This window comes from Gastrolobium bilobum, unplaced genomic scaffold, assembly GCF_033153095.1.
Source record: "Gastrolobium bilobum isolate Gb01-03AN ecotype WA unplaced genomic scaffold, APGP_CSIRO_Gbil_v1 utg1929, whole genome shotgun sequence".
NCBI lineage: Eukaryota > Viridiplantae > Streptophyta > Magnoliopsida > Fabales > Fabaceae > Gastrolobium > Gastrolobium bilobum.
Genome location: NW_026898961.1, coordinates 138637 through 157884, shown reverse-complemented (window position 1 = coordinate 157884; position 19248 = coordinate 138637). Strand labels below are relative to the sequence as shown.

Below are 19248 nucleotides of genomic sequence, written 5' to 3'. Positions count from 1 at the left end.
TCAAAAAGAGCGCTATACTTTGGGATGGGTTCCTTCCCACTCAATGCTTCTCAATGCTAAATGGTTGGAGCATTATGTTAGTTGGAGAAAGATGAACAAGTCTTGTGACAAACACTTTGTGTTTTGATGGCTTAATCAAGAAGTTGGTTTTTGAAGCTTTCTTCGATGGAGGGGTTCGACCAAGCAGTCCCAGGAAGAAGGAATGAGACAAGCGTGAGGGAAAAATGAGGTGGTTTGGTTATATTAAGTGGTTTGACCTTTGGTTAACACTTTTAATAGCAAATGACTAAGTTACCATTCATAAAATTACTTCTAATTTTCCTTTAATCCATGAATTAAGCCATCTAACATGTATTTTAACATTCATCAACATGAGTTGTAGCAACAACTTGCACTTGTACAAAATCGAATGAAGATACAATGTAATCAACATAAACGAGATGTTGAATTTCATGTAGGAGACATGATTTATCTCAAGATTCAGCGTTATAGACTTCTCTTGTTGGCTAAAACATAATGAAAAGCTTAGCCCATGCTTTTATGGCCCTTATGAAATTGCTTCTAGGATTGGTGCTGCTGCTTACAAATTGATTTTACCCGAAGATTGCAAAGTTCATAATATATTCCATGTTTCTCTTTTAAAGAAAGGCATCTCCCTACCACTGTTGTGCAATCTTTACCTTACATGTTAGCATAATATTGGGAGCTCTAGGTGTAGCCGGAAGACGTCTTGCGATGGGGTAAAAATTCAATGGGGCGTACAGAGGTTTTGATTAAATGGCTTCATTTGCCTCTTTTTGAGAACACATGGGAGGATTCAGCTCAACTTGATGTCCAATTTCCTGATTTTCACATTGAAGACAAGGTAATGTCTTGGGGGGAGTATTGATAAGACTCCCCTAAGGGTCTATAATAGAAAGTGCCATAGGGGATTAAACATGGGTGGTGAGTGGTGACTCAGCTGCAAATGGGAATATTACAAATATCCGTTAAGTGGGCATTCTGTTATAAGTGGGAATATTGCTATGGTGGCACCAGACACCAATTGATGGATATAATGGGTAGAGTGCGTAAGGTAAAGATAGATTGAGAAATTGGGACTTGGATTGGGAGAGGTTAGTACCTCTATAATTGTACTAAACCAATTTCTATGTGTAGGATCTCTTGGGGTGTGCCGTGACCTCATTATAATCCTTTTCTTTATTTTTCGTACTTTCCTTTCTTTGAGTTAATATAAAGAAATTCCATTCTTCTGGATAAATTGTGGTGTGTTGGTGTGCATTATACTTTGATTCAATTTTTATGAAGCCAACGCAATCAACCTTGCCTTGCCTCCCTTTTAAAATGAACCAGAGCCATTGCCCGAAAGTTCCATTTTACTTAGTAAATCATCATTAATAAAGACAGCTTTTCATTTGTTTTTGTTACAATGGCGAGTGGCGACATTAACATTTGAACTTATAATATCATATACATTATTTAAGCCTCTTACCATTAGCATAACCCAAGTGCTTTTCTTTTTTCATCTTTTGCGTTTGAAGCACTATTGGAAAAACGAAATAAATTATCCGTTCAGAAAGCAGCCATCCAAAACAACTTCTCAATATAGGAAAAAGTTTAGGAAACTTTATGGGCTTAATAAAATATAAAAGGCGTGGGCCGCATTGAATGCTTATCAAAGATTAAGACCTACTGGTTGGAATATGGTATGGAACTTTCAAAAGGAAGGATGCCTAATTTCGCATCTAGTAGCAAGGCGGTGTTGCAGAATATGAATCTGATTTCTTTGCTCCTATTGATCTTGCAAAAAGGGGTTGTGAAATAATTTATTTCCCTCAATTAGAAACCCATAATTTTCACGTCAGCATCATCATGCACAGAAGCTTATCCTCACTAGTAAAGTCATCAAATTCTGCTTCACTAGTATCTAGAATAATTATTTTTTGAAAGCATACTATCTTGACATTAGCTTATTTATAAATATCATTATAAATTTGTGATAAAGTTTGTGCCATGTCTTTATTTTAAAATAAAATATCTCTTATAAAAAATTGAATTAAAAAAATAAAATAAGAATTATCTCTAATAATTGCTACCATGAATTATGTACGCCGCTTACAGACCCCTATATTTTTTTTCTTTCGGAAAGCAAGTGAAACATAACAGTATAAAGTGCAAGGCTAACAGCCCCAGCAAATCATCATTGCAAGAAATAGTAAACAAGTCAAATACAAATCAAGAGCTATGGTTTTAGTCACAAATTAAGCTTTATGTATGTTTATATTAATTTAATTTGTATTTTAAAAAGAATAAAACCAAAAGTTTTTTCTTGAAAGTTTTATTTTTTACTATGGAAATAAGCTGATAAACAAACTTGGCAACATTGAAGTTGTAACAAGGAGAAACCACTAACCATGTATCATGCTCGTGCTATCTGGTTTACAGTGATAAGCAACAATTCAATTAGTGTCAAAAGATTCAATTTAATAGGATTCATAGTACTTTTCTGCCACAGTAATGTACGATGAGAGTAAAGTCACTAACACTGGCAAGGAACAACCATACTATTTTTAGCAAGAATTAATTCACATTCAAAGCCTTAGTATCAGGAGCAAGAATTAGTTCCATATTCTTGGGGTGAAGAAAACTTGTAACTGGAAAAGAAAAGGTTACTATTCAGGGATTATGGGAAGAGATTGAGTCTAACCATGTTGTCAAATGACAAGGGTCAACCATATCCAAATTCATTAACCTCCTGGAATTCACATGGTCACCATCTATCCTTGACATGGGCCTCACCTGTATACTGCACTGACCCCGAAGTGACCCATAACTCTGAAGACCTAGTGTTTGTTTTGGTTACAACATTTGAATGACTATGACCTGGCTTTGTCCTTACTACCAAATCATCTTAATCCTCAAAACGCGGCAACTTCCATGTTTGACATCTGCTCGGCGTCTAGCTAAAAATGAAGATGCCAAGGTTGAGCTCATTGGAGGAATTTGCACGAATCGGGTATGCCTATCCCCTTGCAATTATTGGGTCTAGGACTAGAGACACATTCCCCTGTTGAAACATAGTGTATTAGTGTCGTGATGCCAATATATTGTTTCTTAAATGGAAACGCCCCCATTGATGATTAAGTGCTACGCGTTGCTCCACTTGCAAAGTAAGCAAAAAAATAGTGGTCAAGTTTAACCACTTGAAGAAAAAAAAAAAAAAACAAGCACAAAAAGCTAAGTTAGATGTGAGCGTCTATATTCCTGAGAAGCAGGTTAGTATATGACAAACAAATGCAGTTGATTTGCTAGAATACTGCTGACGCAGTATACTTTTTATCAACCAATCAAAAGTATAATATAATTGGAAAAACCCATTGACAGTTGGGCAATAGTACTTGACTGATAATAATTCAACTCATGGTTGATTGTACAGGAGCAATTTAAACTTCTATTTACCTAAAATTATAGGTTTATGCCTCAAAAACTGACTAGAAAGAAAGGTCCGGCTTGAACCAAAGATGTGTTCTAATTCAGAAGTTGATTAAATATAAGTATGTTCAATATATTGAGCTAATAACAAGAATTTGATTCACTTACAAATAACCATGTATGAAGGAACAAAAGGTTAAGCATGTTTAGGTAAGCAGTCCTTCATGGCTAAACCTGAAGTAAAATGGGCTGCAACAATTATTTGTCACCGTTCCAACAAGTAAAGACCAAAAAAGTACTCACTGCAACACAAACGAATGGCACACAAATGAGAAATGCTTAGTAGTTTTCACCCATGAGCTTTACTACAGTTTCCCCTGGACACATGACTCCAATCATTTTCTTGGTACGATGTTGATCTTTCAGGAATAGCCACTGAAATTATCTCTGCAACATGCTCTACATCAATAAAGGTAGTTCAGAAGGCACAATTGCAAAGAAAAATGGCTCAGATATAATCGTAAAGAGAATTGCTCCCTTGATTTAAAAAGATGCAACAAGTCAAGTCAAGTCATTTCAAAGTGCCGGGACAGGGTTTAACATCCCTTCGATGCCCTCGTTCTCCAGTGTAAAATTGCATGGGTAGAAGGATGGGAGTAGGACCAAAACGATGATCTCTTAAAATGACATGGTAATCACACTGATATTAATTTTCTTTTATCAAAAGAGATAGAAGACTCAATCTTCACTTTTAATCAGTCTGCAAGTGCTTCTGTGGAAGTATGGGGAACTGAAAAGGTAAGAAGAGCTTTAGCTAATAATTACCATAGGCATCACAAACAGCGTTTATAACAAGGGCATATAGTAGCAGGAGAAGTTAAAAGTTTCCTGCATAGAGTAGTTATTAGTAGGGCCCGCCAGTTAGAAGAAAAAAAAAATTAAGGCACACTTTTAGGGGTGACACAACAGGAGAAGGAAATATTTCCTATAAACAGGAGATGTTTATTTCCCTTGTAACAATCCAAAATTAACATAATTATAGTCAAAGAGCTTGTAGCTCAACTGTCATTGGTCTCGGTATCTAGATGTGATAATGATGTGTAACACTGATCCACCACTTGGACACCTAACCCCCTTCTTTACCTATCAATAAAATAATAATAATTAATACAATTATAAATACATAAATATATAATAAAAAAACCCTGACTAGCGAGGGTAGGGATGAAAGCAATCCTCGTACGCAAACTTATCCTTGCATATTTACAAAGATGTTTCCCAAATTCGAACCTGTGACTTTTCGGTCACAAAATAACAACTTTACTATTGGTACAGACTCACCCTCTTAATTATAAGTACGTTAATATATTAGCAAAAAAACTTTCAGGTATATCCATCATGAGAAAAGATTTTCTGAATGCTTTAAGCATATCCAAAACTCCCTGCACAGTATCAGGTCTACCATTGTAATTTTAATTAACATTAGACGTGTCTAAGCAAGTTCTCAACGTTCACATAACAGTCAAACAATTTGAAACACAGGGAATATGGACTTTATAAGCTAAACTTGCTAAATAACCAGTTACAGCTAATACTCACAGAAATATTGTTTGCACTCGCACACAGAATATAAAAGTATTTACTGTTTAATAGAAGAGGGGATTCTGAATTAAACAGCAATCTTTCCAACAAATAGCGTGTCACCAAAAGCACATCCTATTGCAAAATTTAGAATTTCAGCAATTGCTTCTGCGATCCCTAATGAGTAATAATATATTTACATTTGTAACCATAAACATTCAATAGATGTATTCCTTTCTGCTAAGCTGTGACAGTGCTTTAGCAATTGATATGCACAGCTTCATCTTTCAAAATTGACAGTGCTTTGGTATCTGAATGCACTGTTGGCATGCCTTGGATCAAAGGCTATGGATTTAAATACGTGTGTGATCTAACTCCTTGAAAGTTCAGATACACAAAAATATCTACAAATAGATACTACTTGGTACACATCCCCCCCCCCCCCCCCCCCCCCCCAATTTGCCCACCCGATTAGATTTCGAAAAGAATAGCCAACCACATTGTTGTATATATCTAATTGTTTTTCTCTATGCACATATCTATCTTAGACCCTTCTGGCACCTACCTACTTCCAACTCATTGAGTCACAAGGAAAAGATCTTTGTGCTTTTTCACTTTACCAATCATAAACTCCCAATCCTAGAGACCTTTTTCCTTGCATATTTATATCCACCAGCATAATCTGTTAACTAAGAAAACATTGGTTAACAAACAGCACGAAAAGAGATAAAAATGAAGGTAAGTCTAAACTCTGTATTTATTATGAAAAATTTCTTCTAGTCCTTTGGCTTCATCCCCACCTTTACTTCTTGCAGTTATTTCAATGGGTGCATCGAAAACTTCAGCAGAGTAGTATTGATACTTCCAAGGATTTCACACTTGGTATTAAGCTGACCCTATTATCCTTATTTCTTTTCCTCTAATTTTTCTCTTCCTTTTTCTTCATGGGAGTGAGTGAGTAAAAGGGGAAAGGGGGGTGGGCAACGTAAAGGGATTTTAAGTTATTCAGTGAAGGCTAAAAACCATCATCATTCATGCCTTGACACAACTAAATTGTTTGATTGAACCGGTTACTGTTGATCAATGCAATAGCACAATAACATGTACTACATTGATTTTTCTGAGGTGCATCAGTGTGTATGAACAATAATCTAACCAAAACATTACAAGACTTTGGCTAATTAAAAAAAAAAGTGTCTTGCATATTAGGATTTTTAAGCAGATCATGACCACTATTGTGCTTGAAACATATGCATCCCACTTTGAAAGGTTAGTTGCAAGCACTAACCTACTGCACATAAAACATTGCAGTTATATCACTCTCAGGGACCACATTTATCTCATCTGATTATTACGCTGCTTTTCCATGCTCTGTATTTCAATTTACAGAGTACAAGGAGATCAATAAAAAGAAATCAATATGTTTCACAAAGTTATTTAGATTGTAGATATATCTTTAGTTGCTAATTTCACCAATTCACTAATTTCTTTTGGAACTCCAATTTCAGGAAACCTTTGTACTTGCCTTACGGTGCAGCCAACACTTGACAACCAATACACCCAGACAAAGCCAAGCTTCAGCTCCATAAGTCAATCCAGTTTATTAAAGCCACACCATCAGGAAAGTCAAACATCTTATTCTGGGTTTGATGACAACACAGAAGAAGATAAGTCCCAAGAAGAAACACCTGCAGTCATCTCAGAGCTCTTTGAAGGCTTTCTGACAATTGGAACTCTTGGTGCAGAAACAGTCAACAATGAGCCTGCAACACCAACATTTGCCATGCCTTTGGAAAACATAACTATGAGAAATGCAGAGGTGACAGAGAATGAACTAAAGCTCATAAGTTATGAGCTTGAGAAATTCCTTGAGGCAGAAAAAGAAGAAATTTTCTATGAATCATCAGGAAGAAACAGCCATGTTAGCTCTATTACATTTAGTGGCAAACAAATAGACGGACCCATAGCTGAAGATTATGGAAACAAAGCTGTGTGTCCACTGCAAGGATATTTATTAGGGTCACCACTTGAACTGCCAGAGACAACAGAAGTGAGGAAAGAGAGGGCATCACTTGCTGAGCTATTTCATAGGACAAAGACAACCAGTCAAGACTGCATAGAGACAGGAGTTAGAGGAGAGACACAAGTCAAGCAAACGCATAAGTCTGCCATGCATATTATGCGAAAGATGTTGAAAAAGGTCCACAGTTCATCCAAAAGCTGTAAAATTCCTGGGGATGATGCTGATTCTGCTTCAACCAATAAAAAGCTCCATAAGGTTAGTCTCTTACTAAATCTTTTGCACCACCTTTAACAACAAATCCCATGGTTGTTCTCATCACCCTTTGCCTTTGTTTCTTAAACACAAATAGTCAATTAATATCGAAATGCATGTTCATTCCTTTAGTCACACTAGAAATATAATGAAAGAAAAAGGATACCAAACACAACCTACAAAACCAGATTGAGTGAATCATCTAATTCTCAGATTTATAGCCAAGAATTATCAATAAGACAATAGCATGAATTTACTAGTTGCTTATTTTCATTGAGAATAAAGTAAAACGCCGTACATAGAGGATAATCAAAAGAAAATCACCATATCAACATTTACAATTTGTAAAGCACGCCTAAAGACAAATTCCATTCAGACATTCAACAAAATCAACAAAACTGTAACTATATTTGTACCCAAAAAAAAAAAAAAGTAACGATAGGTAATGTGCCAAATGTCACTTCAGGTGATGTAGAAAAATTCAAGAGTACGCCTCTTGACAGGGTATTCCCTTGACTGGTAAATCAAGAGTATTTGTAAAGAACCTTGGGATACACCACCCCAAAAGCTAGCTCAAAAGGTGGGAGTGCCCAAGACCTTATAAACTCCACATTAGTTGCTCTTCAACCAATGTGGGACTATATATCTCAACACACCCCCTCACGCAAGAGCCCTCTTGCTTGAAGCGTGGATTATGCAACAGGCCCAATCTTTGGTTTACCTTTTTGTGCTTCCACTTTAAAGTGGGGGGCGGTGAGGATCGAACCTCAAGCTCTGATACCATGTTAAAAACCTTGAGGTCACCACCCCAAAAGCTAGCTCCACACGAGAGCCATTGGGCTTGAAGAGTGGAAGATGCAACAGGCCCAACCTACCTGTGCTAAGAAAGTCCACAAGAGAAAGTGGGGGGCGGCGAGGCTCTGATACCATGTAAAGAACCTTGAGATAGACCACCCCAAAAGCTAGCTCAAAGGGTGGGAGTGCCCAAGGCCTTATAAACTCCACATTAGTTGCACATACAACTAATGTGGGATTATATAATCCAAAAGAAAAACACATGCAGGCAGTGGAGAGAATTCTTCAATATCTTAAAGGCACTCCTGGTAAAGGACTGTTGTTCCGGCGTAATGGCAATCTCTCTTTAGAAGTTTATACTGATGCTGATTATGCTGGATCCGTAACTGATCGTCGATCTACAACTGGTTATTGTATGTTTCTTTGTGGTGACCTAGTGACATGGAGGAGTAAGAAGCAGGACGTGGTTGCCAGATCGAGTGCTGAGGCTGAATTTCAAGCTATGGCTCAAGGCGTTTGTGAACTATTGTGGTTGAGAATTATACTTGGTGATCTTAAAATAAGATGTGAAGGACCTATGAAGTTATTTTGTGATAATAAGTCCTCCATTTGTATAGCTCATAATCCAGTTCAACATGATCGGACTAAGCACATTGAGGTCGACCGCCATTTTATCAAAGAGAAGCTTGATAGCGGGTTGATCACCACTCCATACATCCCTTCTGGACGTCAATTAGCTGATATTCTAACAAAGGGACTTCCCTCAGAAAGGTTTCAAGAGCTTACTAGCAAGCTGGGAATGATAAATATCTATTCCTCAGCTTGAGGGGGAGTGTTGTAAATAATAGTATTTGTTTATTTATTTTCATTCTAGAATCTTCTTTGGGCTTAACCCATTAGGTTATTTAGTCTCTTTAAATAGAGAGCAATTGTACAGATGTAATATACAATTTTATCAATAACACCATCTCTTTTTTCAACTGTATTCCTCTCAGCAAGTTACTCCCCCATAAACCTTGGGTGCTCCTCTAGGCTGGAGAATTCCTTTGATTTGAGTCTCATATATACTTTCTAAATAAAGGAAATACCAATTGTCAAGTATGCAAAAGTCTGAATTACTATAACCCAAAAATAATAAAAATCCTAGATAAATAAGAATTCTAGATAAGTCATAATTAGATACATAATCTTAATAAAATTAACATCAAATCCTTAAAACATATCTCATCAAAGATAAAATCCCTAAAGATAAGAAATATTTCAAAATCAAAAATAATATAATTATCATCAAATCCATAAATTAAAATTAACATAAAATCCTAATCTATTATGCATCATTCTCTCCCTCTAGAATAACTCACCTTTGGAGAGTTAAATATATTATACTCATCCAAAGAGTGTAAGCAAGATGAGCAATAAAGAAATCTTGAAGTTTGGGAAGAGCATTAAAAAAAAAAGACAGGGAACAAAACGAGACAGTGGGACGGAAAGCCAAAGCAACGAATGGGGCGCATAGCAGAGTCAAATTTGTCCCTGATGCCAAATTTGATGTAGGACAATTCAAGAGTCCTCTAGAACGTAGTACTCTTCCGACTAAAGTCTTGGACACTCTGCGAAAAATGGAAATATCAATTATCCATTATGCAAAAAGTATAAATTACATATAGCGCCTAAGCGCGTTTAGACCCCAAAAATAATGGAAATCTTAGTTAAACATAATTAAACGCATAATCTTAATAAAATATAGATTTCCTTAAAACATATCTTATCAAAGATAAAATCCATAAAGATAAGGAAAGATATCAAAATCCTAAACAACATATTTATAATCAAATCCATAAATTAAAAATAACCCAAACAATCCTAATCTATTATGCATCACTAGATTTGGAAAGTCTCAAAATCTGGGAGAATAAGTTTATTTGTCAAAATAAAACAAAACCACATTTTCAGTATAAATGTCTTGAATGTATACTAAATAAAGCTATGATATTTTAATAAAAGGAAAAGTGTTTGTCCTTTTAAATAACATAACTTGTGTCATTTCACTCTCACAAAGAGGTGGAACCCACACCTTTATTTTTTTTTTGTTCACTCTCTCTCCCCTTTATCTATCTCTTTCTCTCACTTAAAATGCACAACTTTACATCCTTTAGAATGATACACATTTTTCCCTTTAATAAATTGTTTGTTTTATTCTTCTGGATATGCAGGTTCTACGTATATTTCACAGAAAAGTCTATCCTGAAAACACCATAAATGCAAAAGATTTTATTAAATCCCACAAAGCTAAGATAAAAAATGTTCCTCATGACTGCTGCCATGAATATTATAATGGAGACCCCACAAACCCAGACAAAGGCAGAAGATCTCATACAGATACCAAATCAAGAAAGTGGTCCCAACACTGTAAGACCAACTGGAACCCACCACAAAATGGGCTAAGTTGCACCGGAAACAATGAGCACTGGATCAAAACAGATGCAGAATGTAAGTACTATATATTTCTAGAATGCAATTCCTCACACACAAAAATTTGATAAATATCTTCCGTTGGCATCATTTTAAGTATTCATAAAGTCTTATATCAACAGCACAGAGTATACAATATAAAGTACCAAAATAACGGAATGCCATGTGTAAAGAACCAATTCAACCCAAAAGCTTAAGCTTTTGGGTAAGGCTACATTAATGGTTTTATATATCTCAACACGCCCTCTTACACGAGAGCCCACTGGGCTTGAAGAGTGGACAATACACAAGCCCACCTACCTGTGCGAAGAAAGAAATTCCACTAGAAAGAAAGTGGAGGGTGGTGAGGATCAAACCCGGTACACCGAGGCTCTGATACCAACTAGAAAAGAAGATTTGTATATTATTGAATTGTATAATATTTGTACAAGAGTTCACTATTTAAAGAGACTAAAAAACCTAATGGACTAAGCCCAAATACACTTATAGAGTATTGAGCCCTTTACTCTTATCCATTCGAATATTTGGGGCCCTTCTAAAGTACATAATATTTCAGGTGCTAGGTGATTTGTTTCTTTTATTGATGATTGCACTCGGGTGACATGGATATTCTTGATGAAAGACAAGTCAGAAGTACCAGAATTGTTTATTCGATTTTATCAAATGATCGAGACACTAATTGGTAAAAGTATTAAGCGATTAAGATCTGACAATGGTACGGAGTATGTCAACCAGCGTCTGTCACAATTCGTTTCAGATAAGGGTATGATTCATGAGCTCACATGCGTGGATACCCTTCAACAGAATGGGGTTGCTGGAAAAAAAATCGACATTTGCTTGAAGTCACCAGAGCATTATTGTTTTAGACATTTGTACCTAACTCTTACTGGGGAGAAGCCTTATTAACTGCAACCTATTTGATCAACCGCCTGCCTTCCAGAGTCCTTGGCCATATAAGTCATGTTGATCTCATTACCTCTTTTTTTCCTTCTGTTCCAATTATGCAAAGTCTGCAGTCTCGTATCCTTGGATGTGTTGCCTTCATCCATATCCATAAACAACATCGGAGTAAATTAGAGCCTAGAGCCCTTAAGTCTGTCTTCCTTGGTTATGCTCCTAACAAGAAAGGATACAAATGTTACCACCCTCCAAGTCGTAAATTCTGTCTCTATGGATGTTAGCTTCCATGAATCTGAGTCTTACTTTCTACACCCTCAGCTTCAGGGGGAGAATAGTATAGAAGCTTCATCCATTTTCTTCGAGTCTGAGTCTCCCTTTCTATTACCTACATCTTCTACTCCAGTAGTTACACTACATGACAATGAGAAGGAAGACTTAATTGCTGAGACTGAAAATTCATCTGATTCCTCATGTGACATGCCTCCTATTGATAGACAGAAAGTACGCAAAGCTGGGACACCTGAACTATTGTACCAAAGGAAGACACAACCCACATTGCCCCACCAGCAACTGCAATCGCCTAAACCGCTGGTAAGTACTGAACACAGTACTTCTTTTATTCCTGAGCCTGATATTAATTCTGATGACTTACCCATTGCTGTAAGAAAAGGGAAAAGGTCTTGTACCCAACACCCTATTTCTCATTTTGTCTCCTCTAAGAATCTCTCTATGCAGCATAGAAATTTTATTATAGCACTTGACTCAATTTCAATCCCGAAATCAGTACATGAAGCATTAAAGGATGATGATTGGGTTCAAGACATGCATGAGGAAATGAATGCATTGGAGAAGAATAATACATGGGAAGTTGTTGGCAGGCCAAATGGAAAAGGGACAGTAGGGTGCAGATGGGTGTATACTCCGAAGTATAATTCTGAGGGGACTCTTGAGAGGTATAAAGCTCGATTGGTAGCCAAGGGTTACACACAGACCTATGGCATTGATTATGAAGAAACATTTGCTCCAGTGGCCAAAATGAACATTGTAAGAGTTCTATTGTCCCTCGATGCTCATTTTAGTTGGGATTTGAATCAATTTGATGTGAAAAATGCCTACCTCAATGATGAATTAGAAGAGGAGGTTTACATGGAGATTCTACTAGTATTTAACTCTACGAATGGAGATAATAAAGTTTGCAGGTTAAAGAAGGCGTTGTATGGCTTGAAGCAATCCCCGCGTGCTTGGTTTGGAAGATTTATCAAAGTCATGCTTTCATTGGGATACAACCAAAGCCAAAGAGATCATACACTTTTCTTTAAACATTCTCAGGAAGGTAAGACCAGTATCCTTTTAGTTTATGTTGATGACATTATTATAACAGGGGATGATATATGTGAGAAATGTGCTCTAAAAAAAAGACTGACTGCTGAATTTGAAATTAAAGATATTGGAAAACTGAGATATTTTCTTAGAATAGAAGTTACTCATTCAAAGCAAGGGATATTTATTTGTCAAAGGAAGTATGTCCTTGACCTCCTTAAAGAAGGAGGAAAACTTGGGTGTAAACATTCAAGTACTCCGGTTGAACAGAATCACTCCAATTGACAAAGGACAATATCAACGAATAGTGGGAAGATTGATATATCTAGCTCATACTAGACCTGATCTAGCTTATGCAGTTAGTGTTATTAGTCAATTTATGCATGATCCGAGGGAGAAACACTTGCGAGCTGTGGACAGGATTCTCCAATATCTGAAATGCACGCCAGGTAGAGGACTATTGTTCCAGAGAAGAGGAAACCTATCCTTAGAAGTTTATACAGACGTTGATTATGCTGGATCCGTGACTGACCGACGGTCTACTTCGGGCTATTGTATGTTTCTCTATGGAAACCTTATAACATGGAGAAGTAAAAAGCAAAATGTGGTTACTAGATCAAGTGCATAAGCAGAATTTTGCGCTATGGCTCAAGGTATCTGTGAGTTATTATGGCTGAAAATCATTCTCAATAATCTCAAGGTGAGATAATGAAGGATCTATAAAGTTACTTTGTGATAACAAGTCAGCTATCTGTATAGCCCACAATCCAGTTCAACACGATCGAACTAAACATATTGAGATTGATTGCCACTTCATTAAAGAGAAATTAGACAGTGGATTGATCACTACTTCATATATTCCTTCTGGTCGTTAATTGGCTGATGTCTTAACTAAGGGTCTTCCTAATGATAGATTTCAAGAACTTACTACCAAGTTGGGAATGATAAATATCCATTCCTCAGCTTGAGGGGGAGTATTGTAAATATTAGAATTATTTTATTATTATTTTGTAATAGTTAGAATACTCTGTGTGTATTTGGGCTTAGCCCATTAGGTTTTTTAGTCTCTTTAAATAGAGAACTCTTGTACAAATATTATACAATTCAATACTATACAAATATTCTTTTCTAGTCTATGAGCTGGCGAGTGTTGGAGCAAGGGAAATTTTGTGTCTATAAGAGTAGAGATAGGAATGCAGCTAGGAGTAAGGAGGAAACAATGGCGGGAGTGTAACAGAATTGTAAATGGTGCAGCAAGGTATTGGAGAGGAGAATTGTGCAATGATGGGAGAGAAAAAGGAAATATGAATAAGGAGAGGGTGGGAAATAGTGGTGAGGCATAATAGAATTTTGGAGAGTGCTATGGCGGGTTTGGTTAGGGACTGCTCTCACATATTCTCTTTTACTACATTTCCTCTACTCAGTATCTGTTCACTGAGTAGTATATTTTTTGAGTAGTATATTTTTCTCTGGTAAAGGATATTTCCTCCTTGAGTTCCATCATATTTTCAGCATTAATACCAGTTCCTATCAAGCTGGTATTATAGCTCCCAATCCTGGGGAGCTTGGATGGTCTTGACTCGAGTCTCAACAAGAATGGAGAATAGACTTGAAGTTGTGGAAAGGCTGATGGAGGTTATTCGACAAGAGCATTAGGAATCCATCAATCATAAGTTGGAGCAGCTTTGAGGCATATGTGTAGCAGAAGAGATTAATAAGGAGATGAATGTACAAGACGGGAAGAGGACGCAACGGTGTTGAGGATTTAGGGGAGTAAGGAATCATAGAGAAGGTTGGAGGTACCTTACATCTCTGGTGAGAATCCCCATGGATGAATATACAGGCTGAGTGATATTTCAAGATTTATCAAATTCCAGAGGATAAGAAGATCTTGCTGGAACGGAAAGGCCTTGAATTGGTTCCAGTGGCAAGAAGCAAGAAGGGATTGGGTTACTTGGACTGTTTCCAGATATCTTCCTTTCAAAATAGAGAGCAAACAGGGGGTTTAGAAAAATAAAACGTTTTGAGCAAAATCATATTTTCCTTAAAACATAAATCAACTTGACTCATGTTGAATTTCATTAAAGATGCAACATAAGACATCTCAAACTAAATCCTCAGCAGGTTTCTAGATTTCAATACAAACTAAGATATCATGAAACACCATAATATTAACATGATTGCATTATAATTAGATTATATTTATGTATTTTGACTTGTTTATAATTGTTGGCTTTGTAGACTTGGTGCTGGAGCTGTAGCAAATTAAACTGTATGAAGGTGTTAATGAATTGAGCCTCTATAAGAGAGACTTGTCAAAAACTAGTATTTGATAATATGAACATGTTATGTGTGTACTTTTGAGTGGAATGTTATGATGCATCCAATAAAACTGTTTCATGAAAGCTTCCAAATAAGTAGACATATTTTGGTTACTTTTACTAGTTTCTTATGAATCCTTGAGAATCATTCTTGCATCACAACTCAAGCAAGACCAATCCTAATTAAGGAATTCTTCCACCACAGTTATGTCTGCAGTTAAACTTCATAAAACACTTCTTTTAATTGAATCATAGAAGAGTAGAAGACAGATGAAAATGAACAAGTAGCCTACAACAAAAGATATGAATCAATAACCACCAGAATGGATATCCAGGATTTGTCATCAGGTCATTAGCAAATTCTCCCTCGCTAGAGTTTAAGAGGCATACAATTGAACCTCTGGTAGACCAAATGACAAGATTGTATAGGTGACCGGTTAAAATAGAAAAAGCATAATCTACTTTTGATATGTTAAAATATTTAGAGATCTCACTAGCACAAAGATTCTTATATGTATATTATATATTTTGTACATCTAAAATTACCCCACACAAGAGCCTTGGGCTTGACGTATATGCTGAAATTGTAATTTAATTATGAAAAAATGGAGTGAACTCCAGATTACCTGGTCATAGAAGCCTTGATACCATTTCAAACACCATACGTCCGATAAGCTTAAGCTATTAGGTGATAGCCTAAGAATAGTTTATTTTAAAAAATTTAATCTCTAACAATTGGTAAAGCAGAGTTACTTTCTTTTTTCTTTTGAAAATTTCCAGTCTAAGCATCAAGGTGCAGTAGAAAATACATTAAGCACTTGCAGATTAAGATTCAAACCTCGTAACAGCCCATGCTGATTAACAAGTCAATGAATATAAATTATAATGGTAAAAACTCCTCTCTAAGGTTGCCACCCATTTCCATCCTCCATGATCGATCAACTAGACTTGCGAACTCTCTGAAATGCACATAGGACGCTCCATAAGTAATATTAGCAATTCACAAAGTATTATGGGATAGAACAAGTGAAACAAAAACTTCTCTTAAAGAGGAATCAGTAATGGAAGAAAATATTTGCTTCAAAACTACAAGCAACACAAGCGGTATTGTAAAGAGCATCATATTGCCACAAAAAATCCTTTAACGATTGAGTTCGTATCAATTAAATAGTTATCCTTTTTCTAACTATGGTTATCAAATTGAGAATTGAATCGCGGAGTGGAAGGCTTATTTCCAAGTAGTGAATAATAAGATTCATGATCAGTTATTAATATTAGCATAAAATATATTTTTCACGTAAACACTGCAGATATATGTTAGAAACAGAATAGTTTCCTTATTTCCTTTTTCTATGTACATTAATTACTACGGTTTCACTTTCTCCAAAAACTTTTTTCTCTCAGTATGGTATCTAGAACCTAGCAAGAGAAACCTTATTCTTCTTCATCCGCCCATTTTGTTTCACTCTCCTCCGCAGCTGTCTAAAATCTACAGTGTTTTACCTCCTCCAACCCAACCACCATCAATGTCGGTGCCAACCATCTTATAACCAAATGCTCATCATCATCAAAGTAGTCGTGCGCCCGGGATTGCTTGTCCACCAAGTCTCTCCATACAAGCAGCACGTGACACCATTGCGCCATGAGTGGAGGTGCGTCCAACCACCCCTGTTCCTACAATCACACACAAACATCTCTTTGTGAACTCCTCTCTCCGATCTAGCCTGCGGATCTCCCTCTCTGTCTCTTTACTACTGTATCTGTGAGGTGGCACTAATACTGATGAAAAGGCCCCGCAACAAGATTGTAGGGGCTACATCTCCCTTTGTCAACAAGGAGGAGGGGGGTGGTGTGATAGGTTTTTTTTAACCAACCACAGAAATTAACACAGAGAGGCAAGTGTTTTGGTTCTGGAAAACCAGAGTTTTGTTTATATTGATGGAATTCAAAGATGACTACATAAACTATTACACCACAGAGACAATTAACAACCCAAAGTAGACGATTACAAGAACTCAGAATTGCTTAACGATAAAGGAAATGTAAATGACGGATAGTGTGAGACGTTTGAGAGGTCCCACTCTCTCCCAAGATCCTTTTCCACTCTATTCCCAACTGCCTTGCCACCACCCTCCTTCTCTCCTCTTAACCACCTTCTCGTAACCAACTTGCTCTTCCTTTCTTGCAATCAGTTAGAGGGCATCATGGTCATTATCCCCTTCATTTGGATCTCTTGCATTTGCAACACAAACCCCAACTTCCTCCCGTGGGCCTACTTCTGCATTAGAAGCCCAAATTCCCCTCTTTTTATCTCTTCTGTACACCTTAATGGGCTAGTTCGTATCAATACTCCCTCCCATTTTAAGCACCTTGTCCTCAAGGTGGAAATGTGAAAATTGACGATTGATGAGCTAGTAATCTTCCCAAGAGTTTTCAAAATCAGGTAGCTGCTGCCATTTGAGTAAAACTTGTAACGTACCAGTGTTCGAATGTCTCCATTGTAGTAGTGATTCAGGCTCCAACTGCAGCTCCCACTCGTCGGTTAAAACCAAAGGTAAAGGTTGGGCTTGAGGAACTGTAGAGGTAGCTTTTTTAAGGAGACACATGAAAAACTGGATGCACCCTGCAACCATCTGGTAATTGAATTTTATAAGCTGTTGTACCAATACATTCCACAATTGGATACAGACCATAATAACGTGGGCTTAACTTCTCATTAATTCGTCTAGCAATAGACTTAAGACGATAAGGCTGTAACCTGAGATAAACCAAGTCGCCCACTGCGAAATTTACCTCCCTTCTTCGCTGATTGGCATGAAACCGCATATGGTCTTGAGCTTGCAGCAGATTTTGCTGCAAACCGTGTAAAATCCTATCCCTCTCAGCTAAAGATAGAGAAACTGCAACAACAGAGGGGACAAAACTGCCACAACGAAACAGTGTTGGTGGGTCTCTCCCATATAAAGCCTTAAAAGGAGTCATTCCTATGTTGTGTTGTACCAAAATTCAGCCCAATGGACCCAATTAGGCCACTGCCTAGGCTTGGAGCTGCAGAAACATCGCAGGTAAGCCTCTAAACATGTATTTACTACTTTCGTCTGCCCATTGGACTGCGGATGATAAGCGGTGCTGTAGTTGAGTTTGGTTCCCACACTTTTGAATAACTCAGCCCAAAAAGAACTTGGAAAACTCTGTCACTATCTCAAACGATGGTCAAAGGAAAACCGTGAAGCTTCACCACTTCTTTAATGAACAATTTAGCAACCTCCTTGGTTGTGTAAGGGTGCTTGATCAAAAAGAAATGGGCGTACTCAACGCACAATGTTTTAGGAAGACCCCCCACAAAGTCCATTGAGATATCTGACCACACACTAGTGGGAATAGGCAGGGGTTGTATGAGCCCTGCTGGACTGAGATTGTGCGCTTTGCATTGCTGACACACTGCGCAAGCAGCCACATACTCCTTGATACAATGCTTCATCCCTTCCCATTATACCAGTCCAGCTAACCTCTTATAGGTCCGAAGATAACCTGAATGCCCACCCAAACACGAATCATGATAGTCCTTGAGAAGAAGAGAAATAAGCCTAGAGTTTTAGGTAGTACCAATCTGTTCCGGTAGAAAAGTCTCCCTTCCTTCAGCTCAAACCCCTCATGGGCCACTGGGTTCGCAATCAGATCTTGCACAATGGTTTTTAATCTGTTGTCCTGCTGTACCTCCTGCTCTAATGCCTCAAAGTCCAATAATTGCACGCGGGAAATTGCAGCAAACTGCATCTGACGGGAGAGGGCATCCGCAACCTGATTTTTCCGTCAGGGTTGGTAATGAATTTCAAAATCAAACCCTGTTAATTTCGAAACCCATCTTTGTTGTTCTTCAGCCAACACCTTCTGTGACCATGTGTTTCAAACTTTTCTGATCAGTCTTGACTATGAAATGCCTCCCCATAAGATAGTGTTTCCACTTCTGAATGGCAAAGACAATCGCCATCAACTCCTTTTCGTATACAAATTTATTTTGGGCCCGAGAGGAGAACCCTTGGCTAACATATGCTACGGGTTTATTATCCTGCATAAGGACAGCCCCAACACCTTTACCTGATGCATTAGTTGACCGTAAAAGTTTTGTGAAAATCTGGCAATGCTAAGACT

At 37.3% G+C, this 19248-nt stretch overlaps 2 protein-coding genes across 6 annotated transcripts in view; one reads left to right on the top strand and one right to left on the bottom strand.

The window, feature by feature from the left end:
* The first annotated feature begins 751 nt into the window (after positions 1 to 751).
* On the top strand, positions 752 to 15036 carry LOC133285802 (protein LAZY 1). The gene is made up of 8 exons (XM_061483084.1): positions 752 to 865; positions 4162 to 4230; positions 5292 to 5374; positions 5729 to 5895; positions 6522 to 7291; positions 10297 to 10411; positions 10490 to 10573; positions 15017 to 15036. Exons 1-8 carry the CDS (start codon positions 752 to 754, stop codon positions 15034 to 15036), a joined length of 1422 nt encoding a protein of 473 aa, XP_061339068.1.
* LOC133285821 (ABC transporter I family member 11, chloroplastic) overlaps positions 2539 to 19248 on the bottom strand; it is a 35466-nt gene continuing 18756 nt past the window's right edge. The window contains exons 10-11 of one of the 5 annotated variants that reach the window (XM_061483109.1): positions 15935 to 16055; positions 2539 to 3067 (exon numbers count right to left, since the gene is read on the bottom strand). In XM_061483109.1, coding sequence (XP_061339093.1) covers positions 15977 to 16055 — 79 coding nt within the window. In that variant the 3' untranslated portion in view covers positions 2539 to 3067; positions 15935 to 15976. Of the gene's footprint in view, positions 3068 to 3588; positions 3892 to 9291; positions 9694 to 15722; positions 15793 to 15934; positions 16056 to 19248 lie in introns of those variants that run through there. The other 4 variants (XM_061483110.1, XM_061483112.1, XM_061483107.1 and 1 more) reach the window with 4 other exon arrangements.

Bases quoted from the DNA above. Each gene is read 5' to 3' on its own strand.
- LOC133285802 (XM_061483084.1), top strand. From the start codon at position 752: ATGGGGCGTACAGAGGTTTTGATTAAATGGCTTCATTTGCCTCTTTTT. The intron at 866-4,161 runs GTAATGTCTTGG...TTATCAAAAGAG, and splicing joins ATTTTCACATTGAAGACAAG to ATAGAAGACTCAATCTTCAC. The intron at 10,412-10,489 runs ATTATAATGGAG...AGTGGTCCCAAC, and splicing joins TCATGACTGCTGCCATGAAT to ACTGTAAGACCAACTGGAAC.